Consider the following 19,160-nt stretch of genomic DNA (forward strand, 5'->3'; position numbering starts at 1 on the left):
ATCTTTATTGCCAAGTATGTTTTCACATACAAGGAATTTGTTCTAGTAAAGAAGCTCCACAGTGTAAACAGAATGGCATTGAAAAGACATGAACAGATATATATATATATATATATATATATATATATATATATATATATATATATATATATATATATATATATATATATATATATATATATATAATATAGACAGTTGTATGTACAGTGGGAAAATGTGCAAATTGAAATATAAATGTGCAAATTGAAATATAAATAAGTAAGTATGTGTTTTAAGTAAATAATGTAAGTATATATAAGTAAATATAAGTTGATAGAAATTATAGTAGTTTGTAAATAGTACTTGGTTTAACATTGTGTAAATACAATTCCTGGTTTGTGGTTGTATGATTAAAGAGTTATTTCTAAAAAAAATAATAATAATAAAAATCTATTATTTTCTATTCTGTTAAAACTCTAGTCAATCCGTATGCAAATGAGTCTTTGACGTCACTTGGCGAATTTTTTAGCTACTTTCTCCTCCTAAATTCATGCAAACTGCTCACGTGAAATCACGTGAGTCGAACTTTAATATGCAATGTAATGTTCTGGGTCTAAGTATAACTAGATTTGATTTGGTTCTTCTGTTAATCAACGTTATTTCCAGAAGTGGGTTTTAAAAAAAAAACGCAATGCAAATTGACGTCTCCTCTGTGGTTGGAGCACAGAAAGTCCTGACCTCCTCATTATTCATCCAGCTTGGGGTTGAAACCTTCCATTCTAGTGATCTTCATTGAAAAGCGAATTGTAGCCGCCGTCATCGTCCTCTGTGCTTTGTCTGAGACACACAGAGGCTGGGCTTTAATAAGTGCTGAGCTGTGGATCTGTTGTTCATATCATCCAAACACAGCACCAAACTCAACTCAACACCTTCTTCAGTAATGGGTGAGTTATTATTATTAATAGTAGTAGTAGTTATAGTATTTCTTTACCAACCTGCTGTATGTAACTTTGTTATGGTCCAGTTAAATCCATTTGTTTGTTTGTTTGTTTGTTTATAATATGGTTAAAGTCATGAATGCTGGAATAAATTCCCGTTTTATGTTTTTGTTTGTTTGTAATACGGTTAAAGTCATGAATGCTGGAATTAATTCCCCTTGTTTGTTTGTTTGTTTGTTTGTTTATAATATGGTTAAAGTCATGAATGCTGGAATTAATTCCCCTTGTTTGTTTGTTTGTTTGTTTGTTTGTTTGTTTGTTTGTAATACGGTTAAAGTCATGAATGCTGGAATTAATTCCCCTCAGATAGGGTTTGTGTTTCTGTTCATCCTCTTGGTGGGATTAAAAACGTCTTCCACTTGTTTTACCTTGACTGTAATGATGGTGATGTTAGCATCATCTTGTGCTGCCTCCACAAACATCGATTTTCTCATTTCTATGAAAATTCTGCCTTTTAAATGAACATTTATTGTCTGAAGAAATACAAGTTGCTGGGGCTGAATGAATGGAAGGGTGAACACAAGCTCTGTAAAGCCCTTCTTCATCCACCATTATGTTAGACCTAAACCCTGCCATGCACCTTCTGTCCCTCCCAGGGCATCATGGGTGCAAGTAGCTCCTTTTTTTGTTGTATCATCCTGGGAAGGATCTACCAGCACCTCCCCCAGCACCCTTTCTGCACCCGCAGTCACAAGCCGTCACCTCCCCTCCCCTCCATGCCAGCTTTCAAAAGTAGATCTGTTTGTGTCCGAGGTGGCTGTGGCCTTTTGTTTGCGTCAACATTGCTTGCCCTTGTGCCCCCAAGCTGCTTTGAGACAAAGAACATTGTCAATGGAACCACAAAAGGAGCCACTCTCCCTTGGTGCCTTGGTCCTCCCTTTTTTCTCACACTCTGTGGGCTGTGGTGCACCCCAATATTCATAATGAGAAAAATCCCTGCTTGTTTGTAACTTATTCGATAAGCAGTTTTATGCACCCAGCTGGTGCAAGTGAATGCTTCAGTGTTTCCAACATAGGATGGATATTCACTCATTGAAAATATCATGAATAGTTTATCTGTGCTAATTTGTACTATTTTTAAACCATTGTGATTGGTGTCACCACTGGAAAGTCACTGGTGGACAAGGAACCATACAATACTTGTATTGAGCAAATATATGCCTGTATGAGAGTGCTAAGCTAGGATTTTTGGGATTATATACAATGAATATATATATATATATATATATATATATATATATATATATATATATATATATATATATATATATATATATATATAAAAATGCTTTTTAATGAGAAAGTTACTCAGATAATAAGCAGCTAATAAAAAAAGCAGTGAAGCTTGAAGTAGTTTCCTAGCTTAGGAAATAGAGTGGGGAAAACTATGCAATACAAACAAGCCTTGGTATTATAGAAAGAAAAGGAGATTTGATAAGGAGATTAAAAACATACGTTTTTGTATTGTAGGTTGTTATGAGTGCTGCATGCGGTGTCTGGGAGGAGTGCCTTACACATCTGTGGTAGCAACTCTCCTCTGCTTCTCTGGCATTGCACTGTTCTGTGGCTGTGGGCACCAGGCGCTCACGGAGACCGAGAGGCTTATCGAGACCTACTTCGCCCGCAACCCGCAGGACTACATCACACTAGCCTACCTGTAAATGCCATGTATTTCATTTTCCATGTAATGGAAAGTGCTTATCTAGGATTGTGTATAGAGAGCATGTGAAATGTCCTCTTCTAAGCTAAATGGAGGCCATTTTGAACAAGTATCTGAAAGAAGTCTCTTATGATATGCATTCTACTGTAGAAGACTAAAATTGATCCATTACTAGAGCTCTAGAGATCCTGGATGCATATACTTTGTCTTCACATATAATAATACATACAATGTACATTTCTTTTCAATTTTTCTCTCTCTCAGTATTGAGTATTTCCAGTACATTATCTATGGCCTGGCCAGCTTTTTCTTTCTCTACTGCATTGCACTGCTGGCTGAAGGCTTTTACACAACCAGCGCGGCAAAGCAAACGTTTGGCGAGTTCAGGAGCACCGTGTGTGGCCGCTGTCTCAGTACAACAGTAAGGACAGTTTGTTTGTGTATCTGTGTATTTTCTTCTATAAAGGGTGTTGTTTTTTTTTTTTTTTTTACTAGCAAGGGTTCTGTTTCAGAGTTTATTGGAATTATGTCTTTTCTGGAGTAACTTCTGGCTTGAAATTGACCTTTTTTCTCTCTAATAGACAAAAACCTAGCTTGACAGGAAGCACCTAAAACAGTCCCAATATTGACTGTGTGTGAGAGAGAGAGAGAAAGAGATTTAGCAGGTGGTGAGGGGATATAAGGACACCAACTAATGTGTGTTTTTTTTTCTTCACAGTTCATTGTGATCACGTATTTCCTCGCCGTCATCTGGCTGCTGGTCTTTGCTTTTTCTGCACTTCCTGTCTACTTTTTCTACAATATGGCTGCGACCTGTCGCACCATCGACTTTCTCTCTGAGACACCGTCAAGCATTAACCAGCTGTGCATGGATGCCAGACAATTTGGTAATGAACTCACACTTGATGCTTTTAATGTCTTCATCACACTTGTTTTGCCTCCTGACAGCTCCGGGATTTGATTTGGGCTCTTGTAATGCTGATTAAAATTCCAAGGTTGTCTTTTGGTTGCTGCCATAATATGTGTGAAATTGGCTGGTTATTAGGGCACGTGTGTGTGTGTCTGTGCATATTATGGAGAGACTGGGCTCTGTTGTGTTTTCTTCTACACCTGCTTACAAATATTTAATCAAATAATTAATTATTGGAGGTCAGAAAATGGGCTGTGCATGGACCGTGTACAGTCGTGGCAAAAGAAAGTGCACTCTCCATCAGTTCTGTGTTTCTGTATATCAGTTATCAAATAATTTCCTTACACAAACAGACACAAAAGATTTCAATATGTAGTTATTTTCTCAAAAAAATAAACCAACTTTCAGAAACCATATGAAAATATGTCCTACAATATTATAGTAATTAGCAGCCAGGTGTTACACAAAGAATTGCACAAAATTTGGTAATCAATATTACTACCTGTTCGGATAAGCGGTAGAAGATGAATGAATGAATGAATGAATGAATGAATGAATGAATGAATATTCATTCCTACCTCCTAGGAAAGCAGAACTTGAGACCACAGAGAATTGTTACTGTTCATGAGTCTGGGAAGAGTTGTAAGGCCATCTCCAAACTATTTAAAATTCAGCTTCTACAGTAAGAAGGATTAGTTGTAAATGGAGAACCTTGAACACATCTCCTCAGAAGTGCTCTTCTGTTCAAGGCCACACTGTTTAATGCTCAGCGATATAAAGAAAAACCCCAACATCGTGTGACCTACAGGCCTCAGTAAGCACATTATATGTTAATGTTCTTTACAGCACTACTAGAAAAAGACTGTCGAGCAAGGTTTTGAGATTCAGGCTTGTTTTTGCAGCCACAGGAGCTGGGAAATTTGCAGTCATTGAGAAAACTATGAGCTTCATTTTATACTGGTATAATTTTGAGACAAATGTGAGGTCATTTGTCTAAAAGGTCATATTGTGACAAGTGTGTGCAGGTTAAAGGTGGTTTTAAATGATACTGAATTATAGGGTTACTTGTTTTTTTCCCCACCTGGTATCTGAATGTTGGTTTACGTTTTTTTTCTCAAATCTGTCGTGTGTATTTTGTTACCATGTTACCTGAAGTTATTTGTTTGCTTATAGAAGTTAAAGATCTCACCATTGTTATTTAGCTCCCGATAAACATACCTTTCTACGGGTGCACTGTCTTATGCCCATGATCATATCTGTTTGTAGCTCTGATGCGTCGAGTTGCCATGGAATATTTATTGACTTTGCATTATTTAAAATGAGCTTTTTCTGTCTCCAGGTTTACTTCCATGGAACACTGTGCCAGGAAAAGCTTGTGGGATGACCTTGTCCAACGTATGCAAAACACGGGAGGTAAGTGATGCCTGAGGGCAAAATGTGATTGTTACTTCTAGTGAATCCTTAGAGGATCAGCTTCAATGTCTTGCCATAGATAGATCTGACATCACACATTAGTGCTTACAGCTCTGACTCGGTAAATCCCGTTGTTCTGTTTCACAGTTTTTCTTGACCTACGACCTCTACATTGCTGCCTTCGCTGGAGCTGGAATTACATTATTGGCTCTGGTGAGTAACAAGCCCAAAACCGCGGTCTGAAATGCTACAAACAATTAGTCGTGTGTCCCAGTGATGGTGTATCCCAGCTGTAGGTGGAGAAGAATTCAAATCCTCCATTAGTTATGAGCTCAGCTGCGTCTTCCCATAAAGAAAAGAGCACAGCGGTTTTGTGTATTTTTCTGCCAGGATTTTGGCATATTTCTCAGCAGTGTGAGAATGTCATGACTGTATGATGTGTCTGCATGTGACTTTTCTGCACACAGGTTTCTCATTAGTGCCAGCATGGGCATAAAAGCCACAACAGGGCAAAAGTTTTAGCTTTTGCATAAACAGGCACTGGATAAGTTAAGAAAGACGTGATAGGGTGATGTGATGCAGAGTTCCTCTTACTATCCCCAAATAGATCATTTTCAGTGCAGTCTTAGTCTTTTATTCTTCTTGTACCACAGCAATTTGATTGGAAGATTACAGTATCAAATTCTTAATGAATTATACTATTGTATTTATTATAGTTAAAATATTATTGTGCAATATCTGTAAAACAGGGTAGTTCCTGTTAGCACTTACATTCTAGCAGTTATAAACTATTAAACTATAAATCCTTACCAGTCTGTCTTTATTTAATACTCTTTTGGAATTACTAAGAGGGGAAAAATGCAGATGATCATATTACAGAGAAACCAGGAAGCGCAAAGGTCTGTCCTAAAGAATTTCCTGTAGAAGTGTGGAAAACATATTAACAGCTAAAAAGTGCTACTCCTCTTGCTATAACTTGTACGTACTTAGTCCTATAAATGTTAAAGAAACTTTATCTTATCAGTTATTATACTTTTAATGCTTTTAATCTGTTAGTATTAGTTAGATTATGTAGAACATCCACCATCCAAGTCCCTGTAAATGGCTTGTTGCAATAAAAACAAAAACATTGTAAAATGAGTGTATTTATATAATGCTGTGATTGTATTACAGCCAGGTCTACTGTCAGTACTACTGGTGTGGAAAATTAATCAACACCGTCTAACCAAAACCAATCTGATTTGAGAATTTGATGCTTTATCAAAAAAATAAAAAGTGCCCTTTTTATTGTTGTTGTTTTGCTAATGTTGGGTTTTTTGGTGTTTTTGATTTTACAATATTTAGTAATGCAAGGTTTTAACTTCTGCTTGTTGTTTTAGATGTAAACTAGGACACGGTTTCTGTTAATTATTATTCTTTTTCGTTATAGTTTACTACTCCTACAGTGATCAACCTGACACTCGCTGCTAATTCCTACATTTTGTGTCCTCTCTGCTTTTCTCTCTGTAGCTCACGTATACAGTCTCCACTACCTATAATTTCACTGTTCTACGTTATCTGGGAAGGAAAGGCTTAGCTGCACGGTGTTAACATTCTCTGTCCTTTCCTGCAATCCATGCTGTTTCTGTCCACTCTGCACCGTATGGAAGGACAGAAGGAATTTCTTCACCTACCTGTTCAACATCTCTGTTTCTCCTTCTAAGACTTTCTTCTTGTTTGACTGACACACTGCTGAGCGTTTGTCCAGAAGGTAATGATGTAAATGTGAACCCTGGAGGCTGCTGTTGTTCTTGAGACAGGACAACAGACTATTAAAATACCAGTGACTGTAACACTGCTTTACTGTAAGATTGTTGTGCCACGATTTTATTGTGCCTTTGTTAGTGCCTTTTTCTTCCCTGATGGACAAATGACTCAGTTGGACAGGAAGCACAGGGTTGCATGGTGTTTGGTACTGAGATGTTTAGTAGAGGATTTATCTCACTTTTTTCCCCTTTATTGTTTTAATATATCTTTTGCTGTTTATATTTGTGATTTTGAAAATAGCATTTTTGTCTTTTCTATAAAAGTGCCTACATCCCTTACAAGCCGTGGGATGTTAGTTTCCCTCCAATCCCGTCCACCATGGATGTTATCTAGTGTTACTCTATAGTTGAATAGCAAGGTTTAGTTCTTTTTTTTTAGATTTGTTTTAGTAAACAGAAATAACTGATTTAATATGTGAGAAACTGAATAGCGCATATTGTTTAAATGTTTCTTTTATATGTACTTGGGATGGACAAGCATGTTACTATGGTGATAACCTTTCACATCTGGTCACCATGGTGTCTAGACATGTGAATATGGACTGACTTGCTGTGACCTCAGCACTTTTTTCTCACAGTCCAGAGAATAATAGAGTTGCGGGCAATTTTGAGACGAATGTTGGTTTGAAACAAGGGGGAGGACAAACGTATATCGGGATAATCAGCTTTACATATTCGCTGAGAGTCTTTAGAGGCAACGCAGCACCACAAATATCAAATTCACAAACAGTCAATCATTTGCTGATAGTTTTCAATATTTAACACTGATTTCTGAAGACATGGTGAGTGCTCAGGCTCCCCCTAGTGGCAGCCGTGTTCATCTCAAACTGACTGTCCATATGGGGGGAACAGTTTATTGTCCATCCCTGTAACTATCAGGAGAAAATAGTAGTTATTGTGTAACACACAATTATTTTATTTTTTTTTTTACTAATCCTTATTTACACGTTATGCATCAAATTGTTGTTTTATTTTACTAGCAATATTTGTTAAGTGTTTTGTAAGTCAAATGGCGAGAGCATCCCCACGAGTTTGGTCATAAATAAAGGAAATCAGATGAGGTGTATTGTTCTGTGTGAGAAAGAGGCCTCAGTAAGAGGTCTGTGTAGATCCACCAGGGTTCGTGTAGAGGATGTGGATAGTTTCTTTTTCTCTTTGGCAGATTCACTGTCCTCTGCACCTGGCTAAGTGGCAGATTCTGCTAAGAGACCAACGATACAGAATGAAAGGGGAGAGGAGAGATGTGCTGTTCAGCAGGATCTCGAAACATCACAGTGGCAGTATCAGTTCTCCTTACGCCACCAAGCCTACTGATGCATAACGGCAGGATTTCCCTGAAACATTCAGGCCTGTTTTGGCTAATATACTAGAAGTTAAGCAAGTATGTTTAGTTTGAAAGCAAAAATAGACCATTATAGTAAATGTTATGCATTACATGTCATACTGGATGCTACAATGCTAATGAAGTGCTTTAATTTCAAAGCTTGGTATTATCTTGCTTAAAAGATTTTTTTTTTTGGCTTTTTTTTTTTTTTTTAAGCTTAAGTATCTCAGTGATTTATTTTGGACACTTAAAATATGATGTAATTTGGGGATCTCTGTGAAAATACACACCTTGATGTTCCTCTAAGTGGTTTTGAATGATTTTTTTTCTTCTAAGATGAACATTATCTTGTCAGTGAAGCAAACCACACAGTGTTGGTCAGTTGAAAGGTTTATTCACACGGTACTGGATATCTGCCAACTGCATTAGTTCGGTTTGTAAACAAAAGTGCTGACTACCTTTATTGCCGAGACCGATATGATGCCAGGCGCTGGGCTGGACGGTTGAAGAAACTCGCCTGTTCTTCAGGATCGTTATACAATTTGAGCTCTGTTCCAAGCACATTAAGCAAATACTGTGGTGATGGATTAATGTTGTATGTCAGAAACATTAAGTACAACCCATACAACATTTAGCATGAACAAAGCCACTGTACTAATAAATAGCTGGACTTGTGGCAGATTTACAAAGCAATATTTTGTCAGAACTTTAACTAGTATTCCAAAATACACAAACAGCACACAAAAAAGAAGTAAACATGGATTATTGCAACATAACAGAAGTCTTAGTTAACAAACTTCAAAATCATTTACAGCCATTTTTAAAGGAATTGGTAAATAAATCAAAAACTCATTTCAGTATATGCAACAACAGACACTTTCCCTAGAACACAACACTTATAACAAATAAAAAGAACTCCAAACAAGGTAATAACATTTAAAACTGGATCCAAATCACAGTGAACACATGACATTCAGGTACCTTAACTTATAATGCTATCAGCTTTCGGCAGTTCAACGTTTTCCACAGCAGAGAAGAAATAAGGACGGAGCTGTAGTTAGCGTGAGAGGAGACGTTGTGCTGAAACTGATGCTGTTTCACAGTGAACCATCCTCATTAAACCTCTGAGAAAGAACCTGCGATAAATGGAGGGAGATTTGCGACTCGTATAGGCCACTACATGATCCGTTAGCAGGACAGTTGAATAAAGCAAATGGTGGAGTTTACATGCAAGAGCAAGCAGAGGCAAGGGCCTTACTTTAGGTTAATGCAACATGGCCATTTTTTTTTTAGTTAGTAAAGGACTGATGAGCTACATCTGTTGCTTAAATATACACAGCAATAGTAGATATCAAAATTTGTACGAGTTCTGTTTTACTCAGAAAGACAGGTCAATATCTCATGGGATTAAGGGTTGGGGAGGGGTGTTAAATACCTTAACAATATCAAAGCATTGTGTACCAAATATGTCTGAAAACAAACGACTGTGCACAAGTACCTTTTGCAACACAAATTCAAGACAAGTGTGCTTTGGTTACATTTTTTTCACATTCAGATTAGCAAAAAAATTATTACTTTTTTTTTGCCATTTAAAAGTAAAAGGCAGCAAAACAATGAGACATAAAACCGCTGACCCAGAGCACAAATGTTCCTGATGGTTAAATGCAACAAAAGCACATTAATGCTGACTTAATAGCAAATCTTAATAGTTTACTAGACTCTGATGTGACTGCACTCTATAGAAAGGGCCACAGCTCTTTTTTTTTTTTGAATGAGACAGCCCTTATTTTTAGTGTGACACAGTATGGTACATGCTTCACAACTGCTCCAGTGTCAGGCAACCTTAAAACAAAGTACCATAGCGTCTGTATAAATAAAAATAATTCGTGTTCATACATAAACCATAAAACAGAATAAACTTGTAGAACAAAAGCAGAATCAGGAACTTTGTGGTTAGGCTCCTGTATATCATCACAACAGAACTGAAAACACAATCATTCTGATAAAGAAGAAACAAGTGACCTTCAGGAAGAGAAATGTTCAAAAACCCTGTGCAGCACAAGAGCCTCTGGTAGGAAACAGTTAGATACTATAGCATATCATAGACACAAAGTGTGCAATTTCTCTCACTAATCAAGCCAGAAATGATATGCAGTCAAGGTTATGCTGCATTCTTATCGTACCGCTGTCCTTTTGTGAGTGTAGGCAGAGATTAGGAGCATTCACAAGGTTAATGCAACACAGCAACGATTTTTTTATCCGAAGATGTTCCTGTGTGGTGTCTTACACACACTTACACACACACACACACACACACACACACAGACACACAGACACACACACAGACACACACACACAGACACTGTATGGGTTACAGATCTTACTCCAGTAAGTTAAGTCCAGTATAACCTCAGACTGAGGACATGCCCCTCCTTCATCATACCACTGGCTCTTTTGCAAATGCATGTAGAGAAGCAGGCCAAAACAAACTGTACCAGTAACACTGTATGAGCACTTCTCTAGCATCTGTACCTAGATAAACCTATAAAGTCCTCCCATCAAGACTCTACAATGCCCTGTATCTTTTCCCATTTCATTACATTGACCTTTACAGGAGCAGGCAGCGATGAGAAGCATCTAGTATGTTAACACCATTTGAAGCCTTTAATCTCAGCGAGACCATCAGCAACAGGAAGCGCGGGATGCCTTGCGGTTGCCGTGCAGGTCAATGGTGCTTCCGAGCAAAGTGTGATCAACGTGATCTTCGCAGGCCAGCACTTCACGCACAGCGGCCTCAAAGGCTGCGCTTACATTGGTGTCGTCTTTTGCACTAGTCTCGAAGTACGGACAGTGGCCGTTCTCCTGGCACCAGGCGCGTGCCTCCTCCTCAGGTATCTGCCGTTCTCCGTCCTCAACCTTGTCCACCTTGTTTCCGAGCACGACGAAGGGGAAGCGCTCAGGCTCACGCACATCCGAATAGCGCACAAACTCCTGCTTCCAGGCACTTAGGTTGTGGAAGCTCTGTGCATCGTCCACAGCGAATGTCAGTAAACAACAGTCGGCGCCACGGTAGAATGGTGTGCGTAGGCTCCTGAAGCGCTCTTGACCCGCAGTGTCCCAAATCTGCAGCGTGACAGGACGCCCGTCCACCTCCAGGTCGCGATTCAGGAATTCCACGCCGATGGTGTGGAACGAATGTGAATCGAATCGGTCGCTCACATAACGATTCATCAGCGAGCTCTTGCCCACACCGCCATCACCAAGCAGGATGACCTTCAGGAGGAGGCTCTTGCCGCTCATGATGCCAGAGACGGCAGGCTCAACGTGACCTACAGAGACGCACACAAGCATGCAGAATAAATGAATCATTATTAAATCTGCTGGTAGCTCATTTTTAGCTATTACCAGTTACCACACTTTACACAGGTTTAGTAAAGATTCCTGATAGTAATTCGAAGGTGGTTAAGCCCCAGAACCGGGCCCTTGAGCAAGTCTCCTACCTGGGGCTGTGACAACTAATCAATAAAATCAATGAAATTTAATCATAACAAGTGTCAACTAATTTCATCATTGATTATTTGGTCTGTATTATGTAGCACACTGTGGCATGTGCTGTGGCACCTTCAGACTAAAAACACATTTGAAGGAAATTTACATTCTTACAACAGAGAAAATGATAGAGACAAAATGCTGGAAAAGATGTCATTGCTTAATATTAAATTCTCTACTTGTGCACATATGTACACGTAGAAGTGGTTCGTCAAGTTACCATTGTGTATTTGATTCCTCACACAGTTGACCCTAAAGCTTTGCAGACATTTCAACAGACTGTAAATGATTTGACTCTTACAAACAAGGCAAGAAAAACTCAGTGTTTCAGTTTATATTGAATCTGACTGGTCAAAATATAACAGAGCTTTAAATGCAGTCTACGACTCGTCAGTAAGACTCTATTAAATTAAAATACTGGTATTCAGGTAAATAATGCTAAAGTAAATACTGCTATTTATTAAAAGAGATCCAACAACTGTATTCCACATGACTCACAAAACTCTAACCTGCTTGCAAATCGACCCCCAGCATGCTGAATAAATCTCTACAGAAGAACGCTGTGTGAACTAAACAGTCTTGGTTCTGGCGTGTTTATCTGGCTAGATGACGCTCAGACTTTGGACCGGGGAACCTCCCTGTTATATGAGACAGAGATTGGCCGAAGACAGTAGTTTGTATTTTGCAGAAGAATAAAAGAAATGTTCCATCTTTTCAATCAACAAATCTCTGCATACTTGCTTATCTTTAGTGGAAATCAGTTTACTTCCTGTTTACTTATTTTACATGTTTAATCATTTATGCAGATATTCTACATTTATTTAAATTTCCAATCAAACAATTTGTAAATTATTCTCAAAATTTGTATAATTTGTCCTTTCCTGAAAAGAACCCAATTAAACAAATGATGCCAATAGCTTTAACATGTATTTATTGAGCAAAATTATCCAACTTTACATATCTGTCTGAAAACACATGAACTTCTAGGAGTACGAGTTCATTTACAGGTGTAATTGAAGTCAGTTGTTTCAACCAAGGGGATGACAATCAGCCGTGAGTTTAGCAGGCCTTCCCGTGTTTTCAGAACATAAATTGGGCCTTCACGATCAATATCTATTCTTCATAAAGCAAGTTTAGAAAAGTGTGCCATGCTTCAATAAAAGAAGATTCCTGAGGACCTCGGGAAGAGAGCCATCAATGCTCAGCAGGCTGGAAAAGATTACAAAATCATTTCTAATAGAGTCTGGCTTCAACCAATCTACTGAGGTAGGTGATGGAGGAAATTCAGCACCACTGTTACACTTCCAAGCAAAAACCCGACCAAACGCACCGGGAACAATATTATAGGAAAAACTTATTATAGAAGCTTAATTGAAGAAGGTTTTATGAACAAATAATCCAAAATAAGACTTTTTGGTTTAATTTAAGTGTTATGCGTGGCAGAAAAACACTGCAATCCAACATAAGAATCTATTCTCTTTTGTGAAGCATGGGGTGATGGTATCATGGCGTGGGGCTCGAGTACTATTGCTATTAGTGATGGATGAATTCCTAATTGTACACATTCTCCAGGGGAAACTCAGAGTATCAATCTGTTAACTGAATCTTAACCTCACAAGGGTCACGCAACAAGACAAATGACCCTAGGCACATAAGTGAGTCTACAAAGAATGGTTTAAGATTTATAATGATTAAAAGATTAAAATTTTTTGGAATTGCCAAATCAATGTCCAGACCATATCACAACAGAAATGTTGTAGAAGGACCCATTGCAGGACCACCATCATCATTGAGCTGAATGATGTTGTAAGGAGAAAAATTCCTCCAGCCGTTCGTGCACGATTGAACACCATTTACTGTAATGTTCGGTTAAAGATATTGCTGCTCATGGGGATTATATCAGTTGCTGAACGCAAAGCTCTACATACTGTTGTGCAAAAAATATATTTAAATGTTGGATAATTTTGCTTAACCAATAAATGTAGAAACTATTATTTGTTTCTCTTTAGGATCTGATCACATTCAGGTTATATTTAACGCTAAAATCCAGATATTCTTAAATGGTTTACAGACTTTCTAGAATCGCTGTACATCATGCATTTGGGCACATAAACAGACACACCTCGGTTTCTACCTGACACTATATGGTGACACAGGAAACCTCTAAAGTTGGATAAACACTGAGCACCATCAGGGAGACATTATTTCATGTTCGTCTCATTAGAAAACCTTTATTGTTTGAGTATCTTAGCAGTTATAAATTTATGATCACAATAAATATTTAATATCAGAAATCAACAACCACTGTAAGTAGTAGTTTTTTTGTTTTTTTTTTCCCCCAAAGTGGTCAATAAAAAAATCCTACGTTTAGTACAGGTGCAGTGGAAAAAATCTGTTAATTCTGAAAGAGAAAACAAGACATTCTGATTAAAACTGATTCTCTCATTGACACTGCAGTACAACAGTCAGAACCTACACGTCATTTTTATTTTTGTTTAAGCCCAATACCTGTAAACAGTAATTTCAGCTCTGGGTAAATATCTATTCGGTAAGTAAGAGCACTAAATAGGGTACGGTTGAGCTTCGCGCATGCGCAAAACACCAATTACCGACTGTTTTTTGCTTGATGCTAAAATTATTCTGAGCATTTCGGCTAGGTTATTTCTCGAAACGCCGACAATTGTCGTAGTATTATTTTATATGTTTTGTTTTTGTTTTGTTTGTTATTGTTGTTAAAACCGTCTTAGCTAAATACAACCGCTAACGCTAGTGCCAACGCTAGTGCCAATGCTAGTGCTAATGCTAGCTAGCTACAGTACATCATCCACTGCAGTGTTCATTACCGGTAAGCATTACTGACGTTTCGCGTCATAATTATACTCTAACTCAACGTAAATATGTTAAACCACAATAGATAACTGCATGTCCAAATAGAACAACGAGCCATGTTGTGAGTTTATGCACTTTTTTCTGTTATTGTCTCGAAATTACCTCATTGTGTATGTCACGTCCCTGCTGCTGAGATTTGACGCGCTCGCGCTCCAGCCTGCGTGTCCTGACCATCTCTGTCTGCCCTTGGTCCTAAAGTCCACCTTTTCCTGGGACGATAGTTTTAAATTACAGCTCTACAGAACAAAAGGCAAAAAATCATTTCTAGAATAACACTATTGTAAATGAAAAAAAACATTCGTACATATTCTCTTTTTCTCAATTTTGTTTCTTTTCGTTGTTTATCGTTGCCTTCTGTTTGATTGTGATGTGTCTCCAGAACGCTAGGGAGCGATAAATCCCACAGCCAGATAGACAAAGACAGACGGAGACGTGGTGTTTGTTGTGTTCTGTTTATTATTTCATGCAGTCGCGTGCTGAGTAATTATGGAAATATGATTTAAAGAGTTTTATTTTAATGCATGTTTTTTGTGTCCTATTGGGTTGTTTTAACTAGACTTGGATGAGCAAAGCATAGGTTTACAATCCAACACACGACAAATAGTTTGTAAGCGAACAATTTCAACAATTCTAAGTTAAAATAAGAAATATTGCTGCATTGTTACTGAAGTGTTTCTCTATAAAGCAGTGTGGAAGTGGAGAACATCTTCCTGCTCTTTTTAACATGTCCAGTGAATTATCACAGCACTAATCCAGTATTCTTCTTCCCTGTTTAGATGGCTGTCAAGGTCGTGTTTGTGCTCTGTTTGTTGCTTTGGCAGCTGTATGTGGTGCCATGTGCAGGTCAAGAGCCAGTAGACCTGAGTGCTTTCCAGCCCCAGAGTGCTCTCACTGACATGGAGTTTGTTAGTGTGAGCTCCTATCGAGGGCCGGGCAACACAGACACCCGCAGAAACAAGGAGCTGCCCATCCTGCTGTGGTGGAGTGGCAACTTGTTCCCACACTTTCCAGGGGATACGGAGCGTGTGGACTGCGCTCGCTCGTCCTGTCTGGTGACACGAAACCGCAAGGTCCAGCTGCACCGGCGAACCACCTCCATCATTTTCTATGGCACAGATTTCCGTGCATATGAGGCGCCGCTGCCTCGTCTGGCTCACCAGACTTGGGCACTCTTCCACGAGGAGTCACCAATGAACAACTACTTACTGTCACATGGGCCTGGAATCCGCCTCTTCAATTACACTGCTACCTTCCGCAGGGAGTCAGACTATCCACTTACACTGCAGTGGCTGCCGTCACTCAACTACCTGCTTCAGCCTACCTCAGTCTCTCTGGAGGAGAAGAACAGCTGGAGAAAAGCTGGACTTGCCCCAGTGTTGTACATGCAGTCCCACTGTGATGTGCCTTCAGACCGTGACCGCTATGTCCGGGAGCTTATGAAGTACATTCAGGTATTGTTTTTGAGAAACAGATGCATTTCCTGTTGAGCACTTCATACATTGTTCATTGGTTTTACTCAAACGTGTGGAAATGGTTTAAAAACTGGACAAATACACAAAGTTATAATGATGGATCACAATTATTCATCCTGTTTAGGGAAGAAATATTTTATTCTCATGTTATATTGTATTATAACAAAGCATACAATGTTATATACTGTATCTTTATTAGTAACCTTTAAGCTACATTCACACATGCAGGGATTTAATTGCTGCAATATTCCAGTCCAGTTGCTGTACTATGAAGTTGCGAGTAGGTTAGCTACTTATATTTTTTCAGTAGTGCAGCTAGTATTCCACTTGACAACAAATCAGCTACTGACCACTAAAATGAAACATTCTCTAAGGAACCATCTGGAGGGATGGTGTTTGTATGTAAAATTCACCAGTGTATATCTGCATCATAGTCTATGAGATGAGGGGAGAAGTAGTGTTGACTGTTTGACAAAAAAGAGGCATTCAAATCACACTATGCTCTGCTCTGCTCTTACCCCACTTTATACTATGCTTCTTTTTTAATGTAAAACTTAAGTTGAAATTTTTATCTCCTTTTAACTCTATTTTCATTGTAATCAATCAGTTTGGAACTTTATTTGTAGGTTGACTCATATGGAAAGTGTCTCAATAACAAGCCCCTGCCTGATTATCTAGAGGACACCAGCACTGCCACAGGTGAAGATCAACGCTTTATGAGCTTCGTGGCCCGCTACAAGTTCCACCTCGCTCTGGAGAATGGACTATGCCCCGATTACATGACTGAGAAACTGTGGCGGCCGATGCACCAAGGATGTGTGCCCATCTACAAAGGCTCATCCTCCGTTGGAGACTGGCTCCCAAACAAGCATTCTGCCATTTTGTTAGATGATTTTGCCTCGCCTCAAGAGCTAGCCAAGTTCATCATGGATTTGGATAACGATGACTCCAGGTATTTGCAATACTTGGAGTACAAGACGCCCAGTAAGATAACCAACCTTCGGCTCCTCGAAGGCCTTCAGAACCGAGAGTGGGGCATCAACGACATGAGCAAACCCAACTACCTGAACGGCTTCGAGTGTTTTGTATGTGACAGAGAGAATGAGCGACTGACGGCAGAAAAGAAGCACAGACGAGAGCCTGACAAGTATCCAGAACCTCAAACAAAGATGGCCAACAACACACACATGGGGTGTCCACTTCCTAGCCCTGCATATGGAGTCATAGAGGAGATTGATCCCAACGATGGGTAATGTTTTATTTGTTTGTTTGGTGTTTTTTTTTATCATTCTTATTTGTTCCTTAGGGGAAATCGGTTCTTTTAAATCCCGACTGTCTGACTGTTTTCACTGAATAGCAAAGTTTCTGAGTGATTAATTTTTAGCATCGTTCAGACTTTATAACATTTTCTTTTGTCTAGTGTCATTACTTTACATTCATGGCATTTGGCAGAAGCATTGCATTTAACATCCTGGTTAAATAATAATTAAATAAATGAAAACTGAATTCAGTCTAAAAATCTGCTGGCAGGGGGCACGGTGGCTTAGTGGTTAGCACGTTCGCCTCACACCTCCAGGGTGGGGGTTCGATTCCCGCCTCCGCCTTGTGTGTGTGGAGTTTGCATGTTCTCCCCGTGCCTCGGGGGTTTCCTCCGGGTACTCCGGTTTCCTCCCCCAGTCCAAAGACATGCATGGTAGGTTGATTGGCATCTCTGGAAAAATTGTCCGTAGTGTGTGATTGCGTGAGTGAATGACCGTGTGTGTGTCCTGCGATGGGTTGGCACTCCGTCCAGGGTGTATCCTGCCTTGATGCCCAATGACGCCCGAGGTAGTTCGGATAAGTGGTAGAAAATGAATGAATGAATGAATAGAAGCACACAATCTACACTATTCATTTATTTATTTATTTATTAAGTACTTCAGGTCGAGGTAGATTGATAGATATTGAATACCAACAACTCATTACATTACAATCATTACAATTTTTTTTACCTTGGAAGCGAGCAGCCCGAGCTCAGAATAATGCCATTATTAACCTGCATTCAAGCTACAAAGTGAAGGCAATACATGGACACCTGCATGTTTGACTTTTGTTAGCAACAAGCTAGTCAAATAACTTTTGATAAGTTATTTGACTTTTGTTAGCAACAAGCTAGTCAAATAACTTTGATAAGTGCCGTTGTATTCTACATGCAGATGTAGTAACATGATAGGAATCAGATTGATGGTATTCATGTGCTGATTGTAATCATGTTTGAGCTAAAATTCTGGTTTCTTAAAATAAAAAATGTAAAAAAAAAAACAAACAAAGTCAATGATGTGAAGTAGGTGCTGTGATCCTAATCACTGGGCGTTTGTATACAGGTGGCTTCAGATGTGGCCACAGGACTACTGGCAGAGTCTTGACCAGGCAAAAGGATTGGTGTCACTGATCCATCACAACGAGTCTGACCCTGGACGGCTATGGCAACACATCCACAGAATGGCTGTGAGCAGGAACAGCCAGTGACCTCTGAGAAACAACACCTCCTGAACTTGTATAAGAGAAGAATTTTTCAAACAACGGACCACTTTTACTCTACCAAAGACAAAATATACACTAAAGAACAATTAGATCCAACTCAGCTAGCAGTGCAATAATTTTTGACTTGTTAATGACTCATTTAGCTAAGGGCCAAAACCAGGGGAAGCAAAAAAAAAAGTCATTTTGTAAACATATTATATCTATACATTTCACATGTATTTCTGTTTTCGTCATTTTGTCATCATCTTATTTTCAGTGTTGTAAGACGGCTGTTCAAATCATATTTGGAAACACATTAGAACATGATCTGCATATGAATAGGATCGTTCTGCTTCTGTTTATCAGTGCAGATGTTCTGAACAAGCCCTTACATGCTTTATGAATAATTTATTTTTCAGGATGCTGAGCTTGACATTTAAATTCAGCTGCTGTTCTTGTCAAATAGGAAACTGTTTTGTGTCTTTCAGGCATATTTTATCTTTTTAAACATGCACATATGTAAACATTTTGATGCCAGTATTCTATATAATATTTATTTTTATTTTTTTAACTTTATAAAGAGCAACAATTAAAGATATATATATATATATATATATACTCAGTAAACTATTTTTATGATTGATGTTTTGTGATGTAAA

The 19,160-nt window shown here is 38.7% G+C and overlaps 3 protein-coding genes across 6 annotated transcripts; 2 read left to right on the plus strand and 1 right to left on the minus strand.

Moving 5' to 3' along the window:
- The first annotated feature begins 771 nt into the window (after positions 1 to 771).
- On the plus strand, positions 772 to 8,310 carry plp1a (proteolipid protein 1a). Of its 2 annotated transcripts, none has more exons than XM_060885085.1 (7): positions 772 to 923; positions 2,448 to 2,634; positions 2,902 to 3,058; positions 3,356 to 3,524; positions 4,887 to 4,960; positions 5,108 to 5,173; positions 7,928 to 8,310. In XM_060885085.1, exons 1-7 carry the CDS (start codon positions 920 to 922, stop codon positions 8,084 to 8,086), a joined length of 816 nt encoding a protein of 271 aa, XP_060741068.1. In that variant the 5' UTR covers positions 772 to 919; the 3' UTR covers positions 8,087 to 8,310. The 2 variants fall into 2 exon arrangements, with proteins under 2 accessions (XP_060741068.1, XP_060741069.1); XM_060885086.1 differs by having other exon boundaries at positions 6,470 to 8,067.
- Positions 8,311 to 8,463: 153 nt separating this feature from the next.
- Positions 8,464 to 14,748, minus strand: rab9b (RAB9B, member RAS oncogene family). 2 transcript variants are annotated; one of them, XM_060885088.1, is made up of 2 exons: positions 14,630 to 14,748; positions 8,464 to 11,418 (listed from the first exon to the last, which is right to left on the minus strand). In XM_060885088.1, exon 2 carries the CDS (start codon positions 11,387 to 11,389, stop codon positions 10,772 to 10,774), a length of 618 nt encoding a protein of 205 aa, XP_060741071.1. In that variant the 5' UTR covers positions 11,390 to 11,418; positions 14,630 to 14,748; the 3' UTR covers positions 8,464 to 10,771. The 2 variants fall into 2 exon arrangements, with proteins under 2 accessions (XP_060741071.1, XP_060741070.1); XM_060885087.1 differs by lacking the exon at positions 14,630 to 14,748 and adding an exon at positions 12,148 to 12,252.
- A 200-nt stretch (positions 14,749 to 14,948) lies between these two features.
- fut11 (fucosyltransferase 11 (alpha (1,3) fucosyltransferase)) lies at positions 14,949 to 19,131 on the plus strand. 2 transcript variants are annotated; one of them, XM_060884881.1, is made up of 4 exons: positions 14,949 to 15,134; positions 15,304 to 15,978; positions 16,626 to 17,248; positions 18,363 to 19,131. In XM_060884881.1, the coding sequence occupies exons 2-4, from the start codon at positions 15,304 to 15,306 to the stop codon at positions 18,505 to 18,507; spliced, it is 1,443 nt and encodes a 480-aa protein (XP_060740864.1). In that variant the 5' UTR covers positions 14,949 to 15,134; the 3' UTR covers positions 18,508 to 19,131. The 2 variants fall into 2 exon arrangements, with proteins under 2 accessions (XP_060740864.1, XP_060740865.1); XM_060884882.1 differs by lacking the exon at positions 14,949 to 15,134 and having other exon boundaries at positions 15,165 to 15,978.
- Positions 19,132 to 19,160: the final 29 nt, after the last annotated feature.

The sequence above is a fragment of the Tachysurus vachellii genome, chromosome 13 (assembly GCF_030014155.1).
Source record: "Tachysurus vachellii isolate PV-2020 chromosome 13, HZAU_Pvac_v1, whole genome shotgun sequence".
NCBI lineage: Eukaryota > Metazoa > Chordata > Actinopteri > Siluriformes > Bagridae > Tachysurus > Tachysurus vachellii.

Bases quoted from the DNA above. Each gene is read 5' to 3' on its own strand.
- plp1a (XM_060885085.1), top strand. The intron at 3,059-3,355 runs GTAAGGACAGTT...TTTTCTTCACAG, and splicing joins GCCGCTGTCTCAGTACAACA to TTCATTGTGATCACGTATTT. The intron at 4,961-5,107 runs GTAAGTGATGCC...TCTGTTTCACAG, and splicing joins ACGTATGCAAAACACGGGAG to TTTTTCTTGACCTACGACCT.
- rab9b (XM_060885087.1), bottom strand. From the start codon at position 12,172: ATGCTGGGGGTCGATTTGCAAGCAG. The intron at 11,419-12,147 runs GTTAGAGTTTTG...GCGTCTCTGTAG, and splicing joins GGGGGTCGATTTGCAAGCAG to GTCACGTTGAGCCTGCCGTC.
- fut11 (XM_060884881.1), top strand. From the start codon at position 15,304: ATGGCTGTCAAGGTCGTGTTTGTGCTCTGTTTGTTGCTTTGGCAGCTG. The intron at 15,979-16,625 runs GTATTGTTTTTG...CTTTATTTGTAG, and splicing joins AGCTTATGAAGTACATTCAG to GTTGACTCATATGGAAAGTG. The intron at 17,249-18,362 runs GTAATGTTTTAT...GTTTGTATACAG, and splicing joins GAGATTGATCCCAACGATGG to GTGGCTTCAGATGTGGCCAC.